At 49.3% G+C, this 21,194-nt stretch overlaps 1 protein-coding gene across 3 annotated transcripts in view; it reads right to left on the bottom strand.

Moving 5' to 3' along the window:
- Positions 1-21,194, bottom strand: part of LOC137421859 (stromal membrane-associated protein 1-like) — a 60,852-nt gene that overhangs the window by 23,699 nt on the left and 15,959 nt on the right. For all 3 annotated transcript variants that reach the window (XM_078773197.1, XM_078773196.1, XM_078773198.1), the window contains exon 2: positions 15,017-15,150. In XM_078773197.1, coding sequence (XP_078629323.1) covers positions 15,017-15,150 — 134 coding nt within the window. The remainder of the gene's footprint in view (positions 1-15,016; positions 15,151-21,194) is intronic.

The following is a 21,194-nucleotide window of genomic DNA, read 5'->3' as shown; positions in this document are numbered from 1 at the left end:
CCGTTCCAGCCCGCCAAAAACCACACCAATTTTTTTTTAAATATACAGTATATATAAAAATATCTCGCGCTTTATATTTCACCTGTATGCAGCATACAAGTTGGCAGGATGGCCTGGACTGGAGGTACGCACACTTGACTCTAAAGTCTAAACTGTCCAGCCTGGGTTTGAATCCCGACCCAGCTATAACCTGTCATGGGTGAATCACAGGCAGGGTGATTCATCAATGGGTGTACCGCTAAACTGGGCGCCCCGTTTGCGTCCCATTAGTTGTTGGATGTTAAGGATCTCACCGTGTTTTCCACAAAGAGAAGGCGAGCTATCGCCGGCACTCTGAACAAGTTGTGGCCTGGCATGCTCTTCTCCTCTGCCGTTATATACGTCCTCCTCGGCATCTTTTTCCAGAAGAGCCCTGTCTCGTCACAGTTGAAGATTTGCTGGGGGATGTATCGTTCGGCTTCTATCAGTTCGGCAAAAGTTATAATAAAATCTTCAGCTGCCTTCACATCCGCCTCACCAAGTCGACAACACGCACACCTCGCTCATGTTTTTCGACGATTGCGTGTTTTATATCCAAGCACATCATCCTCTTCTTCTTCTCAGTTATAATAAAATCTTCAGCTGCCTTCACATCCGCCTCACCAAGTCGACAACACGCACACCTCGCTCATGTTTTTCGACGATTGCGTGTTTTATATCCAAGCACATCATCCTCTTCTTCTTCTCAGTTATAATAAGATCTTCAGCTGCCTTCACATCCGCCTCACCAAGTCGACAACACGCACACCTCGCTCATGTTTTTCGACGATTGCGTGTTTTATATCCAAGCACATCATCCTCTTCTTCTTCTCAGTTATAATAAAATCTTCAGCTGCCTTCACATCCGCCTCACCAAGTCGACAACACGCACACCTCGCTCATGTTTTTCGACGATTGCGTGTTTTATATCCAAGCACATCATCCTCTTCTTCTTCTCAGTACCGTGTTTTCCACAAAGAGAAGGCGAGCTATCGCCGGCACTCTGAACAAGTTGTGGCCTGGCATGCTCTTCTCCTCTGCCGTTATATACGTAAATGTTATAAACAAAATATATCTTCCGTTATAAACAAAAATGCAGCGATATACGGCAGAGATACTGTACTTGCACGGCAAGATAACCACGTGACCGGGTGGCGAAAGCTCGTAACTCAGATCTCGGCTCGCATCTCAAAGCAATAAACCGCCCGAGCGACGGCTCGTATCTCGAAAAACTCGTAAGTTGGGGCACTCGTAAGTCAAGGTTCCACTGTATATATATATATATATATATATATATATATATATATATATATATATATATATATATATATGTATGTATATATATATATATATATATATATATATATATATATATATATATATATATATATATATAAAGCAGTAAAGTATGTTTGTTTGTCCTCCTATAACTCGAGAACTACTCATCGCAGAGAAAAACCAAAGGCATATTCGGCATCAGTACGTCTCAGAGCAACTACAGCACACCTTAAATTTTAAAAAACTTCGGGTTTTAAAATTAGCGTATTAGCGCAGAAACGCTAGCAGAAGAGGGACGGAATCGAAGGGAGGGAGCGCAGCGCTCCCTCTAGCGCTTCGCAGCGCCAGCGCTTCTGTTAGCGTAATTAGCGTATTTCGGAACGTTAATTTTTCAACTTCATTATTCGGAATCAGTACGTCCCAGAGAAACTTCGTAATGTTAATTTTTCAACTTCATCCGATTGACATGGGACCAACGGCATGTGACAGAGAGTGAAACATACATGCTACATTTATTTGACGACAATGAGTTCCGACTTCCGGGTTCGTGCCGCCAACCCTGTTAGGCGCCTCTTGCGGCACACAGGGAATTACCAGTGAACTGGTACTCAATTTGCCGACCTCGGTAGGATGACAGGCTGAGTCAACCCCCCTGGTGTTAAGGGGGAGGAGGAGGGGAGGGGGAAGAGGAGGGGAGGGGAACGGGGGGGGGAGGGGGGGAGGGGGGAAGGGGGGATGGGGGGAGGGGGGGAGGGGGGAGGGGGAAGGGGGGAGGGGGGGAGGGGGAAGGGGGGGAGGGGGGTCGGGGGAGGTGAAGGGGGGAGGGAAGGGGGAGGGGGGGGAGGGGCCCTTCTTCCCCCGGGCACCCCACACCCTCCCCTCCCCCCTTCCCCTCCCCCCTCCCCCTTCCCCCTCGTTCCCCTCCCCTCCTCTTCCCCTCCCCCTCCTCCTCCCCCCCTTCCCCCTCCCCCTCCCCCCTCCGCCCTCCCCCCCGTTCCCCTCCCCTCCTCTTCCCCCTCCCCTCCTCCTCCCCCGCCCGGCAATGCCGGGTACTTCTGCTAGTATATATATATATATTGGTATATATATACCAATGCTGATCTAGAGCTGATCCTGAACGTTGGCCAAATCGTGCCACAGGTATTCAATTTGGAAAAGACAAGGACGAAACGGATGTAAAGGAAAGAAAGGCAGGTAGGAAGAACAAATATAATTTATTACTACTATTTACACAATCAAAGAAACCAAGGAAGAAGGAAGAATAAGAAAGTCCGCAGGGGTTGGCGGCTACTAGTATATATATATATATATATGTATATATATATGTATGTATATATATATATAATGCTAGTAATGCTGCTAGTAATGCTAGTAATGCTAGTAATGCTGCTAGTATATATATATACATATATATATATATATATATATATATTGTTGCAGAGATGAGGACTGTATTTTTTTTAATTGTGTGCTGTATTATTATTATTATTGTTTATTCTGCGCCCCCCTACCTCCGGAGCTGTGTAAAGGTGAAAGGGCATCCCATAATTAGTCCACAAGCATACACATCAGCCAAATAATAGAAGACCCCTGTTTGATAGTTATCTCTTATTCTGTGTTTTAGAGTAAGGCTGTGTCTCCCATAATTGAAGTACTCCATTGCACCAGTGAAAGAGAATAGATCCCCTTTCCTTCCCATCCCCAAAATCTCCATTTCCTTTTACATCCCCTTCCGTCATTGCCGGGCCTCGATTCGCAATTACCTCCCCTCCAAAACCCCCATTGAACATGTGCTCGAATCGGAGAAGAAAGGCGTGCCCGCCCGTCGTCATCAAGGGCGGAGCCAGAGGGTCGCGCGACCAACAGGGCCGAGGTGAGCACCCCGATGGGCGTGTCCAAAAGGCCGGCGGCTTAATCGCCGGAGGCGCTATAAAAGGCGCGCACGCAAGTGAGTCGTGAGTTGGTCGTGGAGTTGGTCGTGAGTGGAGGGTCAGTCAGTGGTTGCGTTGGTTGCGGTAAGAAGTCGGTGGTGAGAAGTGGTGGCGTTGAGTGGTCAGTGGTTGCGTTGGTTGCGTTGAGTTGTCGGTGGTGAGGAGACACCAGGGCCAAGAGAGAGAAGGTTCAAGGGCCATTACCAGCAGTTGCGCCAGAGACGGCAGACGCGCCCTGAGCTGAGCCAGAGAAGCAGCTTTGGCTCCACAAGCAGCGTTGACTCCACCAGGCAGCTTCAACCCGTTACCCCGCGGGGACCAGATAGCGGTGGCATCGGTGGCCGTCGAGGTCCAGCCGACGTCCCGTGCGGGATCAAGCCCGAACCATCTGCCCCAGCTGAACCTTCCCATTCCTCCTTCCAACATTCATTCCATTCCATCCTTCTTGTGTACGTGAGTTTGTTCTGTTTGTTCTGTCCTGGGTTAATTAAGCTGGTATAAGTTAATATCTGCACTGTGTCACCTGCGTCTATGTGTTGTAAATAAACCTTGATTGCTCCTTTTTGCTTGTGTAAATAATAAATCCCATTACTCGTCTGTACGTCTTCTCGTTTTATTCCTTTTCCTCTTTGCATTTCGTCGTTTTAGTCTTTTCCCAGATTGGGCAGCTGCGGTGCGATACGGCCAAAGTTCTGGGTGAATCGGGTGAGTCGGGGATCCTGTAACGGTCGCGGTTGGACCATCCGCTCGGCCCATCATACCATCTAAACCGCGATCAGTAACAATTGGTGTCAGGAGTGGGATTCGGGGCCCGAACCAAAATTTTAAAACATCTAAAAAAAAATTTGGTCAAAATTTGGAGCGGCCGAAATTTGTTTTGTTTTACAAAACCTGAACTTTGAAATCGCGCCATGGCTGGTCAAGGCGACGGGATGCCGGTGGGAGAGATAGAGGGGTTAGGAGTAACCCAGGATCAAATGGAGGGGAGCAATGAGGAGGCGGTTGAGGGAGTATCAGGCGCGCAAAATGGCGCCTTTGCGCACGCGGTTACAGCGGCACCCTTTGTACTAACGGTGGAAAACATGCAATCATTTATGGCTGGAATGGAGGCCATTATAGACAAAACGATAAACGGAATGAGGGCCGATAGGGAGGAAAGGGAGCAGAGGGACAGAGACCGCAAGTTGGGCGAAAGGGTCCCAGGGGTGCACGAGGAGGTAAAGCGGGTCGAGAAGCGCTGGTTGAGCGAAGTGGAGGAAAGCACGGGTACAATGACGGGGGTAGAAATCGCGACACGGGGTTTGGAAAAGCCGGCGACCGATGAGGTAGAGGGTGTTTTATTAAAGCCAGCGGTCGTCGAGGTGAGTAAAGAAAAAGCGGAAGTGGGCATTGAAATTGAAGAGATGACGGAGGTAGCCCGGGAATTGCAGGGAGAAATGGATTATGTACAAAGTCCCTGCTCACATCACGATGCTGTGCTTAACCCGAATGGAAGTTTGCAGGTTCGCGTGGAGAAAAGGATCCCCCAGGTGAGTCGTGCTGTAAATTGTGCGGGTAGATTTTGCAGGAGGATGTTTAGCGACAAAAGAATTTTCGCGCGCTTGGGATCGAGGAAGCATCCGGGCGTTGGTGAAGGGTCCCGTGTGAGTGGAAATGGCACGCGTGGGAGGAAAAAGTGTGCGTCGGCGAGTGGGTGTGTTATAAAGTGTGGGAGTGAAACCGAGTGCGAGCGAGAATGCACGTCGGGGTGTACGGAGTGTGACACGAATAGTGAGTTGGTGATGGCGCAGGTGCGAGAGGGCACATCGGAGCGCGAGTGTGAAACCGAGTGCGAGCGAGAATGCACGTCGGGGTGTACGGAGTGTGACACGAATAGTGAGTTGGTGATGGCGCAGGTGCGAGAGGGCACATCGGAGCGCGAGTGTGAAACCGAGTGCGAGCGAGAATGCACGTCGGGGTGTACGAAGTGTGACACGGAGAGTAAGGTGGTGGTGGAACGTGTGCGAGGAAGCACACCTGAGTTAGTGGTAGCGCGGGTGTGGGAGAGCCCATGTGAGCGCGTTAGTGGGTGGATGCAAGAGTGCACGCCCATGGTGAGTGTTACGGAGGACGTAACGGAGGAGAGGTGTGGACCGAGGTGTGCGCGAGAGGTGTGGTGTGTAACAGGGAGAGCGTTGGTGGAATGTACGGATGGCGTTGGAACGCCGGGTTTTGTGAGGGTGAAAGGGGTAGCGTATGCGTGTGAGCATCCAAGTAAAGCATCGACGGTAACCGGGTTAGCGGTTAGGGCGACGGATAGCCGATGCGAGCACTCGGGGCGTGGGGTGCTTTGTTGGGTGCGGGGCCCGGCGCGGGTCGATGCTGCGTCGCTTCTCTTCAAAGCATCGTTGCCGATTCGGGCTTGGCCCCGCCCCGCACGGTCGAGTCCGGGCTTTGACGGGCGAGGCGACCGGTCCGGTTCAAGGGCGAGTGGGAGGAAGCGGTACGGTGCCCCCTCGTGGGGACGGGGTTCCGACCGGGGGAGATTGAGCCATCGGGCCCGGGACCGCAAGGTGCCGCGCCGAGATGGTGCGTGGAGCCTCGGTCCAACCAAACCACCTCCCTTGAACCGAAAGCCGGACGGATTCAACCTGCAGGCGACCAAACCACCCAAATTCATTGCTCGGCTTTACGAACCGAGTTTAATGATGTCACGACGCACCGAGGCTAGGATATAGTGGACTGTGATGATGATAGTAGTGATTTGATACGAAATTTATAATAGTGGGTAGAATTGGCAGTAAATGGAAAATTTTTGAATTGGTTGGAATTTGGACGAGCAAAATTGATAGTGGAGAGACCCCCGATGTGGTGGGATGGCAAATCCACCATCCCTCACGGAAGTGGGGCAAATGCGCTATAGTTTATGGGGTTGATGGCAGTGAAAACTAGCCCGGGTGGGTTAGGATATCGTGTGTAGGGATCTAGCGAAGATGACATTAGGTAACGTTAAGGTTTAGATAGTGACTGATACCTGTAGTGGGGACGCAGGTAGATTAGAGTGGATGATAATGACGAGGGAGCGCAATAGTTTAAAGGGACGACTGGGACGCAAGTTTCAGAGGGGAGTAGTTAGATGAGATGATGCCGTGTGTGTGAAGATTGAACAGGTGAGAATTGAACAGGTGTGATTGCACAGGTGTGCAACTGAACAGGTGTATGGAGCAGTGTATGAGTGAGTGATGGTGATGTGTATTGTGATGACCAAATGGTCCAGGAAGAAAGGAGGGTGCAGGTGGCACCAGGTATGATTGCACAGGTGTGCAACGACAGGTGAATGGAGGACAGGTGTATGGAATAAATGGTATGGAGTATTGGGATGGATGGTCGTGGAGTGAGTATGGTGGAAATTGTGGAGTGGAGTGGATGGTGCGAAGGTGTGAATGGGGGAAGAGTGGACCCCCATCACGAATACCTGGGGTGGGTAGTGTAAGTGTTAGGTAGAGGGTACAGGTAAATTGTGGTTGGATATTGGCATCTGTGGTGCGGGTGAAAGAATGGTCTGTGGATGGGTGCATTAGTGTTGTGGAAATGGCTGGGCGTGTAGCCTGTTAGTGTGTGTAGTTGGTTGGGCACTCCACCACTGTGAGGATGACGGCCAGGTGAGGCCGCAGGTGGGCTCTGGGAGCCGGTAGTTGTGGATGGGGCCCGAGGATCCGGAGGACGGACCCGGGTAGCCCAGTGCCAGAGGGCACCAGGGGGTGACAGAGCCAGGAGAGGGCCTTCCCCAGTTAGTTAGGTTAGGGTGAGGAGCTAGGTAACCTCGGGTGGCAACTGCAGTGGTGGAGGTGTGCAGGTGGGTAGACCTGCTGGGAGAGCTACACGTCGCAGCCCAGAAATTGTGCGAGGGCACCGGGAGATGAATCGGGGGAGTGAGACCCCAAATTGAGAAGCACCACAGTTTGGTCAATGGGAATTGGTTATTAGAACCCATAGTGTAAGTGGCCAATGGATTGGCAGGGAAAGACCCCGGGTAGTGTAAAGTGTGTTAATGTCATTTAGAAAGTAGTTAGGATGAAGTCTCCTCACACCATCTGCATCCACTCACCTGAGGTGACAGGAACTCCACACCATGCCATGTTTTGATTATTTTTTATGATGCAGATGTTTGGAATGTGAGACGCATCATGACGTGGGTGTGACATTGTGCTTGATGTTCCATCTCTTCCTCCTTATGAGGATTGATGATGAATTTGGTGATGGCAAATTTTGAAGTAGAGGGATTGTGGAGACGAATTTGGTATAGGGGAAATATGGGGAAGACGTGACAGTAGTGACGAATTTGTAAATGGGTAGATTTTGTACATATGGGGTAAGGGCAAGGGTAGTGTAGGTGACAGGGGGGTGACGTACGGTAGGGACGAGCTTTCTCACTTCGCCCTCCGTACGCATTTCGCCTTGCATTGCCTTATTGATGTGTACCCTTGTGACCTTACCCCTCGCTCATTTGTCTTTCCCCTTTTGTCTCCCACATGACCTGTGCGCCATTGGGTGCCGAGGGGAGCGTGCGTGAGTCCTCCATTGTGCGCCCGGAATTCCCAGAACTAGCTGTCTGCATCGATGCACCACATTATGGACCACAGGTCTGTGGCCGAGCACCACTTATGGACCCCATGGGTTGGGGCATGGCCCCTCTGCTGGAACTGGCCATGAGGGCCCGAAATCTTGCTGGCGGACCTTGGCCACAGGGCACCGATGCCCCACAGGTGAACCACACTAGTCGGCCCTGTGGGCCATAAATAAAATCAAATAAAAAGGACACATGGGGCACACTTTATTGCAAATAGGCCGCCAGTAAGAAAATGAAAGAATGACAACATCTGGAAGACCAAATAATAATAACCAGCAGAGGGAGCCGAAGAGCAAGAGACCACCTGCAGGGTTAGGGGTTGTTGAATTTATTTTTGTTGAACACTCTTGAACAATGGTGACTGCACCGATTGGTGCTTGGGTGTGTGTTGGTGCGTTTTTGGGTGCTTTCATGGTGCATTGATGCAGAGCAGACTGTCTCCCCCCCAGAAAGAACAATCACAGGTCCTGGGTTAGTTTTGTAAATAAAAATAGCGTCATTGTAAATAATGCTTCCCACCGTCAGTGTATAGTTTGAAGACCATTCCGCAATTCGGTTAACTGTGGGCGTAAGTCTGTTAGGCAGGGTGCAATGGAGCAGCGGGACACATTTATTTATGTTTTAAAACTGTCGCACTCAGGGTCAGGTTAAAAGTAGAGGGAACTACACCTACGTGTCACACTAAATAAAAGTTGTAGGCCCGGGACGTGCCTAAGAGGAGGAGGGTGCAGTGTTGCGGAGATGAGGACTGTATTTTTTTTAATTGTGTGCTGTATTATTATTATTATTGTTTATTCTGCGCCCCCCTACCTCCGGAGCTGTGTAAAGGTGAAAGGGCATCCCATAATTAGTCCACAAGCATACACATCAGCCAAATAATAGAAGACCCCTGTTTGATAGTTATCTCTTATTCTGTGTTTTAGAGTAAGGCTGTGTCTCCCATTAATTGAAGTACTCCATTGCACCAGTGAAAGAGAATAGATCCCCTTTCCTTCCCATCCCCAAAATCTCCATTTCCTTTTACATCCCCTTCCGTCATTGCCGGGCCTCGATTCTCAATTACCTCCCCTCCAAAACCCCCATTGAACATGTGCTCGAATCGGAGAAGAAAGGCGTGCCCGCCCGTCGTCATCAAGGGCGGAGCCAGAGGGTCGCGCGACCAACCAGGGCCGAGGTGAGCACCCCGATGGGCGTGTCCAAAAGGCCGGTGGCTTAATCGCCGGAGGCGCTATAAAAGGCGCGCACGCAAGTGAGTCGTGAGTTGGTCGTGGAGTTGGTCGTGAGTGGAGCGTCAGTCAGTGGTTGGGTTGGTTGCGGTAAGAAGTCGGTGGTGAGAAGTGGTGGCGTTGAGTGGTCAGTGGTTGCGTTGGTTGCGTTGAGTTGTCGGTGGTGAGGAGACACCAGGGCCAAGAGAGAGAAGGTTCAAGGGCCATTACCAGCAGTTGCGCCAGAGACGGCAGACGCGCCCTGAGCTGAGCCAGAGAAGCAGCTTTGGCTCCACAAGCAGCGTTGACTCCACCAGGCAGCTTCAACCCGTTACCCCGCGGGGACCAGATAGCGGTGGCATCGGTGGCCGTCGAGGTCCAGCCGACGTCCCGTGCGGGATCAAGCCCGAACCATCTGCCCCAGCTGAACCTTCCCATTCCTCCTTCCAACATTCATTCCATTCCATCCTTCTTGTGTACGTGAGTTTGTTCTGTTTGTTCTGTCCTGGGTTAATTAAGCTGGTATAAGTTAATATCTGCACTGTGTCACCTGCGTCTTATGTGTTGTAAATAAACCTTGATTGCTCCTTTTTGCTTGTGTAAATAATAAATCCCATTACTCGTCTGTACGTCTTCTCGTTTTATTCCTTTTCCTCTTTGCATTTCGTCGTTTTAGTCTTTTCCCAGATTGGGCAGCTGCGGTGCGATATGGCCAAAGTTCTGGGTGAATCGGGTGAGTCGGGGATCCTGTAACGGTCGCGGTTGGACCATCCGCTCGGCCCATCATACCATCTAAACCGCGATCAGTAACAATATATTGCGGACTTTCTCTGCAAGAGGCGCCTAACAGGGTTGGCGGCACGAACCCGGAAGTCGGAACTCATTGTCGTCAAATAAATGTAGCATGTATGTTTCACTCTCTGTCACATGCCGTTGGTCCCATGTCAATCGGATGAAGTTGAAAAATTAACATTACGAAGTTTCTCTGGGACGTACTGATTCCGAATAATGAAGTTGAAAAATTAACGTTCCGAAATATGCTAATTACGCTAACAGAAGCGCTGGCGCTGCGAAGCGCTAGAGGGAGCGCTGCGCTCCCTCCCTTCGATTCCCTCCCTCTTCTGCTAGTGTTTCTGCGCTAATACGCTAATTTTAAAACCTGAAGTTTTTTTAAATTTAAGGTGTGCTGTAGTTGCTCTGAGACGTACTGATTCCGAATATGCCTTTGGTTTTTCTCTGCGATGAGTAGTTCTCGAGTTATAAGAGGACAAACAAACATACTTTACTGCTTTATATATACTAGGGCATGCCCGTACTATATCTATATCTAAAATTATATCCCCCCCCTCTATTTACATGAAATGGTTTGGTCCAACGCGAACGGCTTGCGAGTGGTGACAATCCCCCCCCTCTATTTACATGCAATGGTTTGGTCCAAAGCGAACGGCTTCCGGAGTTTGGTAAAGAAATCGCCATCGCGTGCACAAACGCGCAGGAAAGCGAATGAATCGCAAATTCGTTTTTATTAGTTGTAAAACATAGTTTAACGCCAACATAGTTTGCAAACGTGAAATAAATGAATACGCTCTCAAATGTGCCATCCGAGGCAGAGTGTGCCCGCCACGTTCGGCACACGCGATCGTTCGCTGCTCTCTGATTGGTTGAATCGTTTTTTGGACATAGCTCGGTAAGTAATTGTCCGATTAATATGAAACCTTGAAAAGGCACATCCTCGGGTCCCCAGCAATATACCTGGCAAGTTAAAAGTATATCGGACCCGTGGTTGTCGAGAAACAGCGGTCACAGACAAACAAACGTACAGACAGAGATTACTGGAATTATAGATAGATATATCTATATATATCTATATATATAAAACACAGTTTGAGTGTGTGTGTGTGTGTGTGTGTGTGTGTGTGTGTGTGTGTGTGTGTGTGTGTGTGTAATGTTACCGATAGACTCCTAAACGGAGAGGCTTACGTGCTTGATATTTGGCATAGACATGGCCATTGAGCCTGGGACGAACATGGCCGAACTCAAAATATTTGACGATCCATATTTTTTATTCATATTTACATCCGCGCATTTCAGCGCACGGAATCAACGGAATCAGAGCAGGTGGGCGCTGATTCGCTCAGAGCGATCACGTGATGATGCTATGACGCTATGAACGCTATGACGCTATGACGCTATGAAAAAAAAAATCGCTACGACGCTATGAAACGCTATGAACGCTATGAACGATATGACGCTATGACGCTATGACGCTATGACGCTATGAAACGCTATGAACGCTATGACGCTATGAACACTATGAACGATATGACGCTATGACGCTATGAAAAAAAAAAATCGCTATGACGCTATGAAACGCTATGAACGCTATGACGCTATGAACGATATGAACGCTATGACGCTATGAACACTATGACGCTATGAAAAAAAAAATCGCTATGACGCTATGAAACGCTATAAACGCTATGACGCTATGAAAAAAAAAATCGCTCGCTTTACCAAGGGGCACGCTCTCCCCCCGTTCCCCTCCCCTCCCATTCCCCCTCCGCCTCCCCTCCCCCGCCCGGCAATGCCGGGTACTTCTGCTAGTATATATATATATATATATATTGTTGCGGTTTTGTGTTTTTCCAATAAAAGGTTAATTTCCCCCTCGTAGTTAGTCACACTACAGCATGTAGCCTCGTTTAAGATCAGTCATTTCTTTGTAAGTGTAAGCGCAGACCTTTCCTATGTGTAGTTTTGCGTTGAGTAGAATAATGAGAGTTAGGTCTCCCTCCAATGCTTTATGCCGCCTCGATGCTTTGGTTTTTGGCGCAAACTACCACGAGGCCGGCCTGACAAGTCGAGGCAGGCCGAAGGAAGGTGGGATAGGAGAAGTGGGAGTGACCGGTAAGCACGAGCCGCCAATCGGGGCTCGAAGGGAGTGGCTTAGCACTGCGTCAAAAGGCGTGGTTTGGAACATTCAATGCGGGCTAAGGGCGTGGCAATATAACCCTTTGCGCGAAGCCCCCACCTCAGTTATGAGGCAAGCCCATGCGAAAAGGACATGCGCTGAGTGATGAGCTTGAGTTATCGGTTCGAAGCGCTGTGTTGAATTACAAGTTATGAGCCGGGGTCATCTGTTGAACAGTTCTGAGAGTGCGCGGTGTTGAATTGAGTTACAAGTTAAACGCTCGGTTGAGCTTGAGGCAGATCCTCTATTGATTTACGAGGGTGAAAGCGCGCCGTTGATTAATCGCGCTGTGAGGAACCGCCTTGCCGGGCGAGAGACGTGCATATTCGCCTGCCTGCCTTTGTTCGAGATACGCGCTGCAAGGATCCCTCCCGCTTGCCTGCCTGCCTTCATCGAAGGACGTGCTGTGAACGCAGAGGGCCACGCCGGGCGAGCTGTTCCTGAACAACGGAGCCGGCGCGTTCAGCACATGAACCATCCTTCTTTCATTCCCCCTGTGAGTGTGAACGGGCCGTTGTCTGGGTCATAAGCTAAGACTGTTTAAGTGCCCGCCCTATGTCTCTTCACCTTGTATAGCTGTAAATAAACCTGTGTTCTTCCTTCTATTTGACTGTTCCCGTCATTTCCATCTATTGACTAAGCGTGGTATGAATTATATCGCTCTAATCGGGTTCCAATAATAAGGTAACTGCACGGACCACGTGGTACGCCATCCGCTCGGACGTACTCAAATTACGCGTGGTTCATGCGAGACTTGATCCACACTTCCGCGGCGGCATAGGTACTTAGGTACATGCGAGAATTGTCCCAAAACCCTGTCCTGCATCTGCCCGGGAGTGGCGACTCAAATGTTGCGGTTGCGACGACCCAAAAAGAACAAGGGGCTTAATCTCCCCTTGGTAAGGGAAGGAGGGTCACGTGGAAACCGTAACAATATATATATATATATATATATATATATATATTAATTTTTTTGGGAGGGGGGGGGGAAATGTCAGGGGCATAGAATCGGCCCCTTTATATGGGATGTGCCATGTGGCAAAGTATAGAAAAGAGGGACATTCTTGGGAAAATGCCAGGGGCATAGAAAAGTCCCCTTTATATAGGATGTGCCATGTGGCAAAGTATAGAAAAGAAGGGACATTTTTGGGGAAATGGCAGGGGCATAGAAAAGTCCCCTTTATATGGGATGTGCCATGTGGCAAAGTATAGAAAAGAAGGGACATTCCATAGCTTGTAGATAATGCCAAACAATAGAAAAGAAGGGACATTCAAAATATCTCGTGGACATGCTTGTCGACCCTTGTGTTCTTAGGAGGAACCAATTAATGCTCTAGAAAAGTTCATCTAAAGGGGCGCCCTACATACCGTATAAAAAACCACCTTTAGAGGCCATTTTCCCCTGCAGAGCAGAGGTTGGCCTTTTTCGGGCACCATGGTCCCCTTTTTGAAGCAATGTTTTACGGCCGGATGCCCTTCCTGCCGCCAACCCTGTTTGTCGACTCTTGCGACACACAGGGAATTACCAGTGAACTGGTACTCAATTTGCCGACCTCGGAAGGATGACAGGCTGAGTCAACCCCCCTGGCATTAATTCAGCGATTGACCAGGATTCGAACCCAGGATCCGAGGATCCCAAGCGGCACCCTAACCACTAAGCCAACACCAGGACTACAGTATATAGGTTCAAATCCATCTACTTCTTCATGCAGCTGTATGAATCAAATTGGCGCCCATTTATTTAAGTAACGTCACAAACAATCGGTCACATGACCTGGCCATTGGTCTCATGACAATATAAAGCATGGAAGAGGGGAAAAGCAGTCACTGTATCGAGCTCACTTGCTCAATGCACTTACAGGACTCGGGAAGTCTATGCACTTCCAGGATTGCACTTCCAGGATTGCACTTCCTATGCGCCAATATTGTATGAATGATGATGCAAGCAGAGGCCCTTGGTAAACAAACATACCACAATGTAAAAAAACAAAGGGGGAAAAAAGGAAGCCTTTTATTCTTGCGCTGGTAAAGAGCTCAAAAATGGGAGGTTATATTTATTTATTAATGGCAAAGATTTATTTTTATTTTCGGTACTCGAGAGTGATTGAGGCATATAAACACTAATACCGATACACCGCCCGGATTCAAGTTTTTTTTTTGGTCTGAATTTGAAAAAATACATTTTTCCCGTAGGTTTGAATTTGAAGCAACTTCGACTTGATAATTTAATTTTTTCCCCCTCCGAGGAGCGTTTTTTTTTCGTTTCAGGGTGGGACAGCAGACAGGCAGCATTAGCCTATCCAGCTGTCCCCTGTCCTGCTCCCCTTCCCCGCTTCTCAGTTTTTTGCCACGGTTGAGGACCCACCATTCGGAGACGTCCTGGGCTGGAAGGGTGGAATCCTAACCCTAACAACCCAGCTGATGGTCAGGGCAGTCGGAATATCTATGAACCATTTACAAGTTAATAAGGTTCTTAGTTTAGGTCAATAAGTATGTTGAGGTTTACAATTAAGAAGGTGAGTACGTCTATAAAATATATATGAACACAAACACACCTGCACACAAACACTAGGCAAAGCAACTCCTGGCGAGGTTCTACAATATCTGATTGCTCTTTCTAGTTAATAATGGTGTTTTTTTGTGACCTTTAAGAAAAGAACCCTCATTTAAATCTGCCAACTGTAGGTCCCTGGGTTAGTAAACATGTGACTAGCTTTTATAATCTATTGATATGTTCTGTGCCATGTATTTGTTCTCAGTGTTCTGATGATTTTTCTCCTGCAATTGTCCCATACAAGAGATTTTGGGAATGTTGCTGTCCAAGAAAGGCATTCGTACAATGTGGAACAGAAAATCGTCTCGTTTATCAAATAATTTGATGTGAAATTTATTACTATCGATATGGATTTGTAAAATGTAACACGCACACACATCATGTATGATACAGAACATACATGTCCAAATGTACTCTATCTCATGCGTCATACGATATCCATATGCTTACCTCGAGCTGCTCGATGGTCCACTGGTCCAGGTTCACCGATTTCACCCGCGATATGTGTACGCCCAGGTTCCGGTGGATGCCCGCGCAGCGAATGCAAATGAATATACCCAGATTCCAGGAAGCCCATCGTGGAGCTGATCGCACACAAACAAGGGTAGGAACACCCAGCAAGAATCAAAACAAAGACACGCCGTATATATTTTGAGCTGTGGTCCACAGTAATCTCGTGCTTCATTAACCAATTAGTAAGGGAAACATATGAAAATCTGTTAACTAAATTGTTACCAAAAAATTTCTTCACCAATATGTTTGCAAAGGTGTGTAATAACATGTGTTAAAATGTTGAAGGTCAACTCCCGTGGGAAACCCAGAAAAAAAGCTGTTGAATTCGGGTACCGAAAAATTATTTTCGAGAATTTTTTTTTTTTAAATCGGCCCTTAAGTAACTTATGAGGGGTCAAAAAAGGGTTTTTCATGATTCTGAGTTGATTGTTAACATTTATATTTTCACTTTTACATTTACACACAAAGTAGCTTTTATTTCACATACATATATAATACTCAAGAGTTATTTCTCATTCACAATGTCAGAAGTTTCAACAGTCATTGTCTATGTCTTCTTCAGACTCAACAACATCATGACTGCAGTTTCTGCATGTAATGCCATTACAGACTCCACAGGCCGAGATGCACGTGACCTCATTCTTCTTGCAGCTGCATCGCCGGTTGCTGAAATCTCCATGACAATTACAGCTCGTGAACTGCAATAGCTCCTCAGGAGCCGTGGGGTCCAGTGTTGGAACTGGCTCATACCCATGCACACCTATTGTCCATCCATAGTCACTGGGGTTCAGAGACATGCTCTGTAGAAGGATCCAGTCCCGGGTCTGCAGGTAGGCACGGAGTGAATGTTGTGCAGCTGCACCCTCTGTTGGAGGTAGAGTCTCTGGTTTGATCACCCACCCCGCTGCCCAGAGTGTGTCACCTGGAGTGAGGAGTGGCTGATCATGAGCCAGGGAGGAGGAAAGCTCAGCGAGGGGGAGAAACATGATCGCGTTCGTTCCTATCTGTTTCCTGTTCGTAAATGGAATAATCTTTACTTCAGTTCCTCTCAGGATCTTAGCTTTGTCGAGTGCCTTCAACTTCACCCGGGGGAAAGCTGCTGTTGTCTGTGGATCTGGCAAAGGTGGTGCCGGAGAGGTGACTTCGATCCAACCCATTGAGTGAAAGGGAGTGTTTCCGTGAATAGAGACAATGTTTAAATCTATATTGTCTCTAACAAACTGAGTGACTGCATTGTTTGTTTCCCCAACCTCCATAAAGACCACCTGATCATTACTTGACAATTCACTTTCACTGGCTGGCACTTTGGCTGTCATCACTGATTGATCCTCAAGCGCAGCATCAACCGCAACCTCATCATTGATCTGTTCATCGGTTTCCTCCACAATGGTGTCAAGAGTGCCAGAAGTATCTGGAACATCATCTCCACTCCTACTATTAAGGAAGCAGTATTTGTAGTTTTGTGTCTCCGTGTAAGACTCAGTGTATCCCAGCCGGTGGAACTTGTTGAGCATCCATTTTGACCCAAATCTATGATCAAGTTGTATGGCAAGCCCCATTTGGTGTGGCAATACTCCAGACCGAGGTCGACAGGCCTTAATAAAATTCTGCCCCCAAACGGCAACTCTTTCGTCTGTCTTGACAATCGGTCTCAAGAACATCTGAAGGCTTGCAGGAACAAGTGTCAGCTGACTATCGATGTCAGTCATACTGTGTGTGGTGGGGTATGACTTTGGACCTAAATCAATCAAGGCAATATCATTGGATATGAACTTGAGTGCCGTCTTTATGATCTGAGTCTTCTCATCTCCATGGTCAAGATTAGCATGATGCCCTCGCAGAATATTGTCGGTGCCATCTTTGAGACAGAGTACATCTGCCCTTCTTTCCTGTGTTGTGAAATACAAGGTGTCTTCGTATTTCTCGAGAAGTTTTATCTTTAGCCAATGCTTTGAATAAGAAAGGCTCTTCTCTGGTGACTGATCAAACTCCTGCAGCTTTTCATGGACTTGGTCCATGTTCATTACCCCATGCTCTAATTCTGAGTCTAACCATTCGCAGAATTCAATAAAAACTGCCTCTCGCTCCTCATCAATACCCCTCTGTCCTCTCTTCCTTTTTCCTTCCTCATCAGTCTTGGACAAACTGTCACCTCTCGCAAACATAAGTTTGCATCGCAAATGGTACAGTGTTTCTTCTGCTACCAAGTCGTTGATCCCTTCCAGGCGTCCAGTGACTTCAGTGCCCCAGTCATCCCCGCGACTCCGTGCTGTCTTCAGCAAGCTTGCCTTCAGTGTATCTGCAGTCAAATTATCTGGCACTCTGTATTTCTTTCTAGCTTGTGCTGGATTATTTTTGTAGAGCTGGGCTGGTTGGTTGCAAAGAATGCATACATCCTTATACAGGAGGTCAACTGACTGTGATCTTCTAGAACTGCAGCCAGTTGATGAACTGAACTCACAAGTAGTGCGTCTTCTCTTCAACTTTGATGACTCTTTCTCTGCCTTTGATGCTTGAGCTGACTTCTTGGTGGTTGCAACAAAGTTGTTGTACAGATCATTTTTACACTTCTGGTGGTACCTCAGTTTTCCTTCCTTTTGAGCCTCCTTCATACGTTCCACAACAGTAACATTTTCGACAGTTTCTGCTTGTTTCAATAAAGTTGAGTATCCCTTTGGAGTTGCCTGTATGAGCCTTTCAGCTGGTGTATCCGAGCGTGCACAGATGAAGCAATTGAGCACAGGTGGAGTAACGTCTTCATCCATATTGCTAGACTCCATGTCCTGCAAAGTAGAAAATGAGATATATTTAGAAATTATTTTTCCACAAAGGAGTGTCTGTGGTGAAATATTCCTCCAGCCGTTCGCTCCTCCAGCCGCCGAGCGCAAAATGAGCAGGCCGCGCCTGTCCACTCGCCGTCTGCCCCACAGAGCACCCAGCCGACACCCAGTTGGCACTGACGAGCCAAGGAAAGGACAAATCGGTCGCTCGAACCGATGAAAGCCAGGGACCACGAGACAAAATGCTGGGACACGACCGCCCGCAATGAACTCCAGATGCCGAGAGAGAGGCACACGCGGCCGCTCATCACCAAATCCAGCACCCAAGAGGACAATTGTGACTGCACTGCACCAATGCCCCAACACAAGAGACTGTAGCTGCGACCGTTCCTTTTCAATGTCCCTTGCGCAAGAGTGGATAAACTATGTCTGCTCGTAATGACTGTACCCACGCAAGAGGCCAAAATGTCGGGACTCCAGTCTTTTATTCTCAAGGTTCTGATGTTATCTGATGATGCCCGTGCGTGCTCCTATCAGCAGGTCCCTCTCATCACTCTATGGTACCATAACCAATCGTTCTTCGGGGCGTGGCCTCAGGGACCTGCCTGCCTTTGTGATGGTGTTTGGTTGTATCATTGACGGTGCTCAATGTCCTGCTCCTGGGTACTTTTATTTAATGTTTATTTTATGTGTAGCGTGCATGGCTGGTGTGGTTTGTGTCATAAGGAACAGAGGAGAAATCACAGAGGCCATTTACATACAGGGGATTTACCATTAATCCCTAACTAATTAACATAACCCCACGCCTCGTCATGGGCACAAAGATACACTCTTACGCAACATCCGGTCTAACGGATTCCCTACTTATGGTACATGGGGGTTATTCTCCTTCATGACAGTCGGAGCACACTACCTATACAATTCTACCTGGACTACTATATTCCATTGTCTACCGCCCACAAACATAACAATATTAATAGGCAGGTAAGCATGATGTCAACACAGTAGATAAGCGTGATGTCAACACAGTAGATAAGTGTGATGTTAACAGGGAAGAGAAGTGTGATGTTAACAGGGAAGAGAAGTGTGATGTTAACAGGGAAGAGAAGTGTGATGTTAACAGGAAAGAGAAGTGTGATGTTAACAGGGAAGAGAAGTGTGATGTTAACAGGGAATGGAAGTGTGATGTTAACAGGAAAGATAAGCATGATGTTAACAGGGAAGAGAAGCGTGATGTTAACAGGGAAGAGAAGCGTGATGTTAACAGGGAAGAGAAGTGTGATGTTAACAGGGAAGAGAAGTGTGATGTTAACAGGGAAGAGAAGTGTGATGTTAACAGGGAAGAGAAGTGTGATGTTAACAGGGAAGAGAAGTGTGATGTTAACAGGGAAGAGAAGTGTGATGTTAGCCAACAGCTTATTGGAGTTACGACAGATAGGGCCCTACCATCAGGAGAATTAGAGTTACAAATACAACCGTTATTTTTGGAAGGTTACAGAGAGGATTTGGGGAACTATGGACCTGTATGCTTGAAGTTGTATATGAAGGAGTTTCAGAATGGAAGAAGAAGAGAAGAGCAATGGATGCAGTTGTAGACGAGGGTTTGTGGAGTGCCTGGTAGAGGATCTTCAACTGGATTTGTGATGGGAAGCAAAGATGACTTTGAGTGGGAGGATGTAAATACCCGTTATCATTCATAATATACTACATCAATTATAATCTGGCCAATGGAGATAAGAGTTTACTTAGCAATATGCAGATGGCACAAAGCGTGCAGGTGAAGGAGCTGGGCTCCAACGCGAGTTGAAAGAATTGACGCGACCAAAGATGGAAATTCGTCCGAGTAGGTTTAATAAATGTATCACACTCGGGTACTCTGAAAAGCCCGTTTATCGGGCAGCAATATATATACACATTTATGTCGGGAAGTTTGCCCGGCAAAAGCTATACCGGGCATGCCCGGGTATCAAGGGCGAGCCTTGGAAAGGCGAGTCTGGACCTGCCCGGGCGTGTTTGGCTGCGGCCTGGCAAGTCGAGGCTGGGCGTGCGCGGGCGCTCTGGACGAGCACTGGAAAGGCGAGAGCGGGCATGCCCGGACGCTCTGGGCGAGCCCTGGAAAGGCGATAGCGGGCATGCCCGGACGCTCTGGGCGAGCCCTGGAAAGGCGATAGCGGGCATGCCCGGACGCTCTGGGCGAGCCCGGGAAAGACGAGACCGGGCGTGCCCGGGAGGTTCGGGCGTGCCCGGGAACAGTGAGTCCGGGCATGCCCGGGAGAGGCGCGTCTGGCCGTGTTCTGGCCGGTGCAAGGCGATTGTGTGCATCCAGCGGTAACCGCTACACACGCCCCTCCAGAATCGACCTGCACCGACAGGGTCAATTTAAGGGGGGTCCGGATGACCCGGCCGAAGCGACCCCTGGAGGGTCGTGGGGAGGGGTCCGATGTGGTGGTGGGTGGTCGAGCGGGGGGAACTGTGGACGGGGGGCGGCCTCGCCGCGGAGGAAGGGCCAACCGTGGTGGTCGGTCGACGTCCATGTGCGCCGGTTTGAGGCGGTCCACAGAAATCCGGTCCGGCCGGCCGCCGAAGTCGACGATGAAAGACTTGTCGCCCCGTCGCAGGACCCGGAAGGGCCCGTCGTACGGCGGCCGGAGTGGCCCCCGGTGCGCGTCATGACGCACAAAGACGTACTCCGCTGTGCGAAGCGCCGGGGGGATGTAGGACTGGGGGCCACCGTGGCGGGATGTCGGCACGGGGGCAAATCGTCGGGCGGCCTCCTGGAGGTCCGAGCGCTGGCGAGCGGCGGATCAGGGACTGGTAGCGTCGGGCACGAATTCGCCCGGGACGCGGAGCGGCTGGCCGTAGACGAGCTCGGCGGCGGATGCCTGGAGGTCTTCCTTGGGGGCCGTGCGAAGGCCCAAAAGGACCCACGGCAGCCGGTTGGCCCAACCGTCGTCCTGAAGGCCGGCCATAAGTGCGGCCTTCATGGAGCGGTGAAACCGCTCGCACAACCCATTGGCTTGGGGGTGGTAGGCCGTGGTGCGGTGCAGCGTGACCCCCAACGAACGGGCGACCGCGCCCCAAAGCTCAGACGTGAACTGTGGGCCGCGGTCGGATGAGATGTCCGCTGGTGCGGCGAAGCGCGCGACCCAGGTGGCGATGAACGCCTGCGCCACGTCGGCGGTGGTGGTGGAGGTGAGGGGCACGGCCTCCGGCCACCTGGTGGTCCTGTCCACCATGGTGAGCAGGTGGGTGAACCCCCGCGAGGGGGGCAGGGGACCCACCAGGTCCACGTGGACGTGGTCGAAACGCCGTTCAGGCACGGCGAAAGGTGCCAG

This window comes from Myxine glutinosa, chromosome 2, assembly GCF_964187855.1.
Source record: "Myxine glutinosa chromosome 2, kmMyxGlut1.1, whole genome shotgun sequence".
In the NCBI taxonomy this organism is placed as follows: domain Eukaryota; kingdom Metazoa; phylum Chordata; class Myxini; order Myxiniformes; family Myxinidae; genus Myxine; species Myxine glutinosa.
The sequence above is the reverse complement of the archived record's forward strand: the minus strand, read 5'-3'. Positions and strand labels throughout refer to the sequence as shown.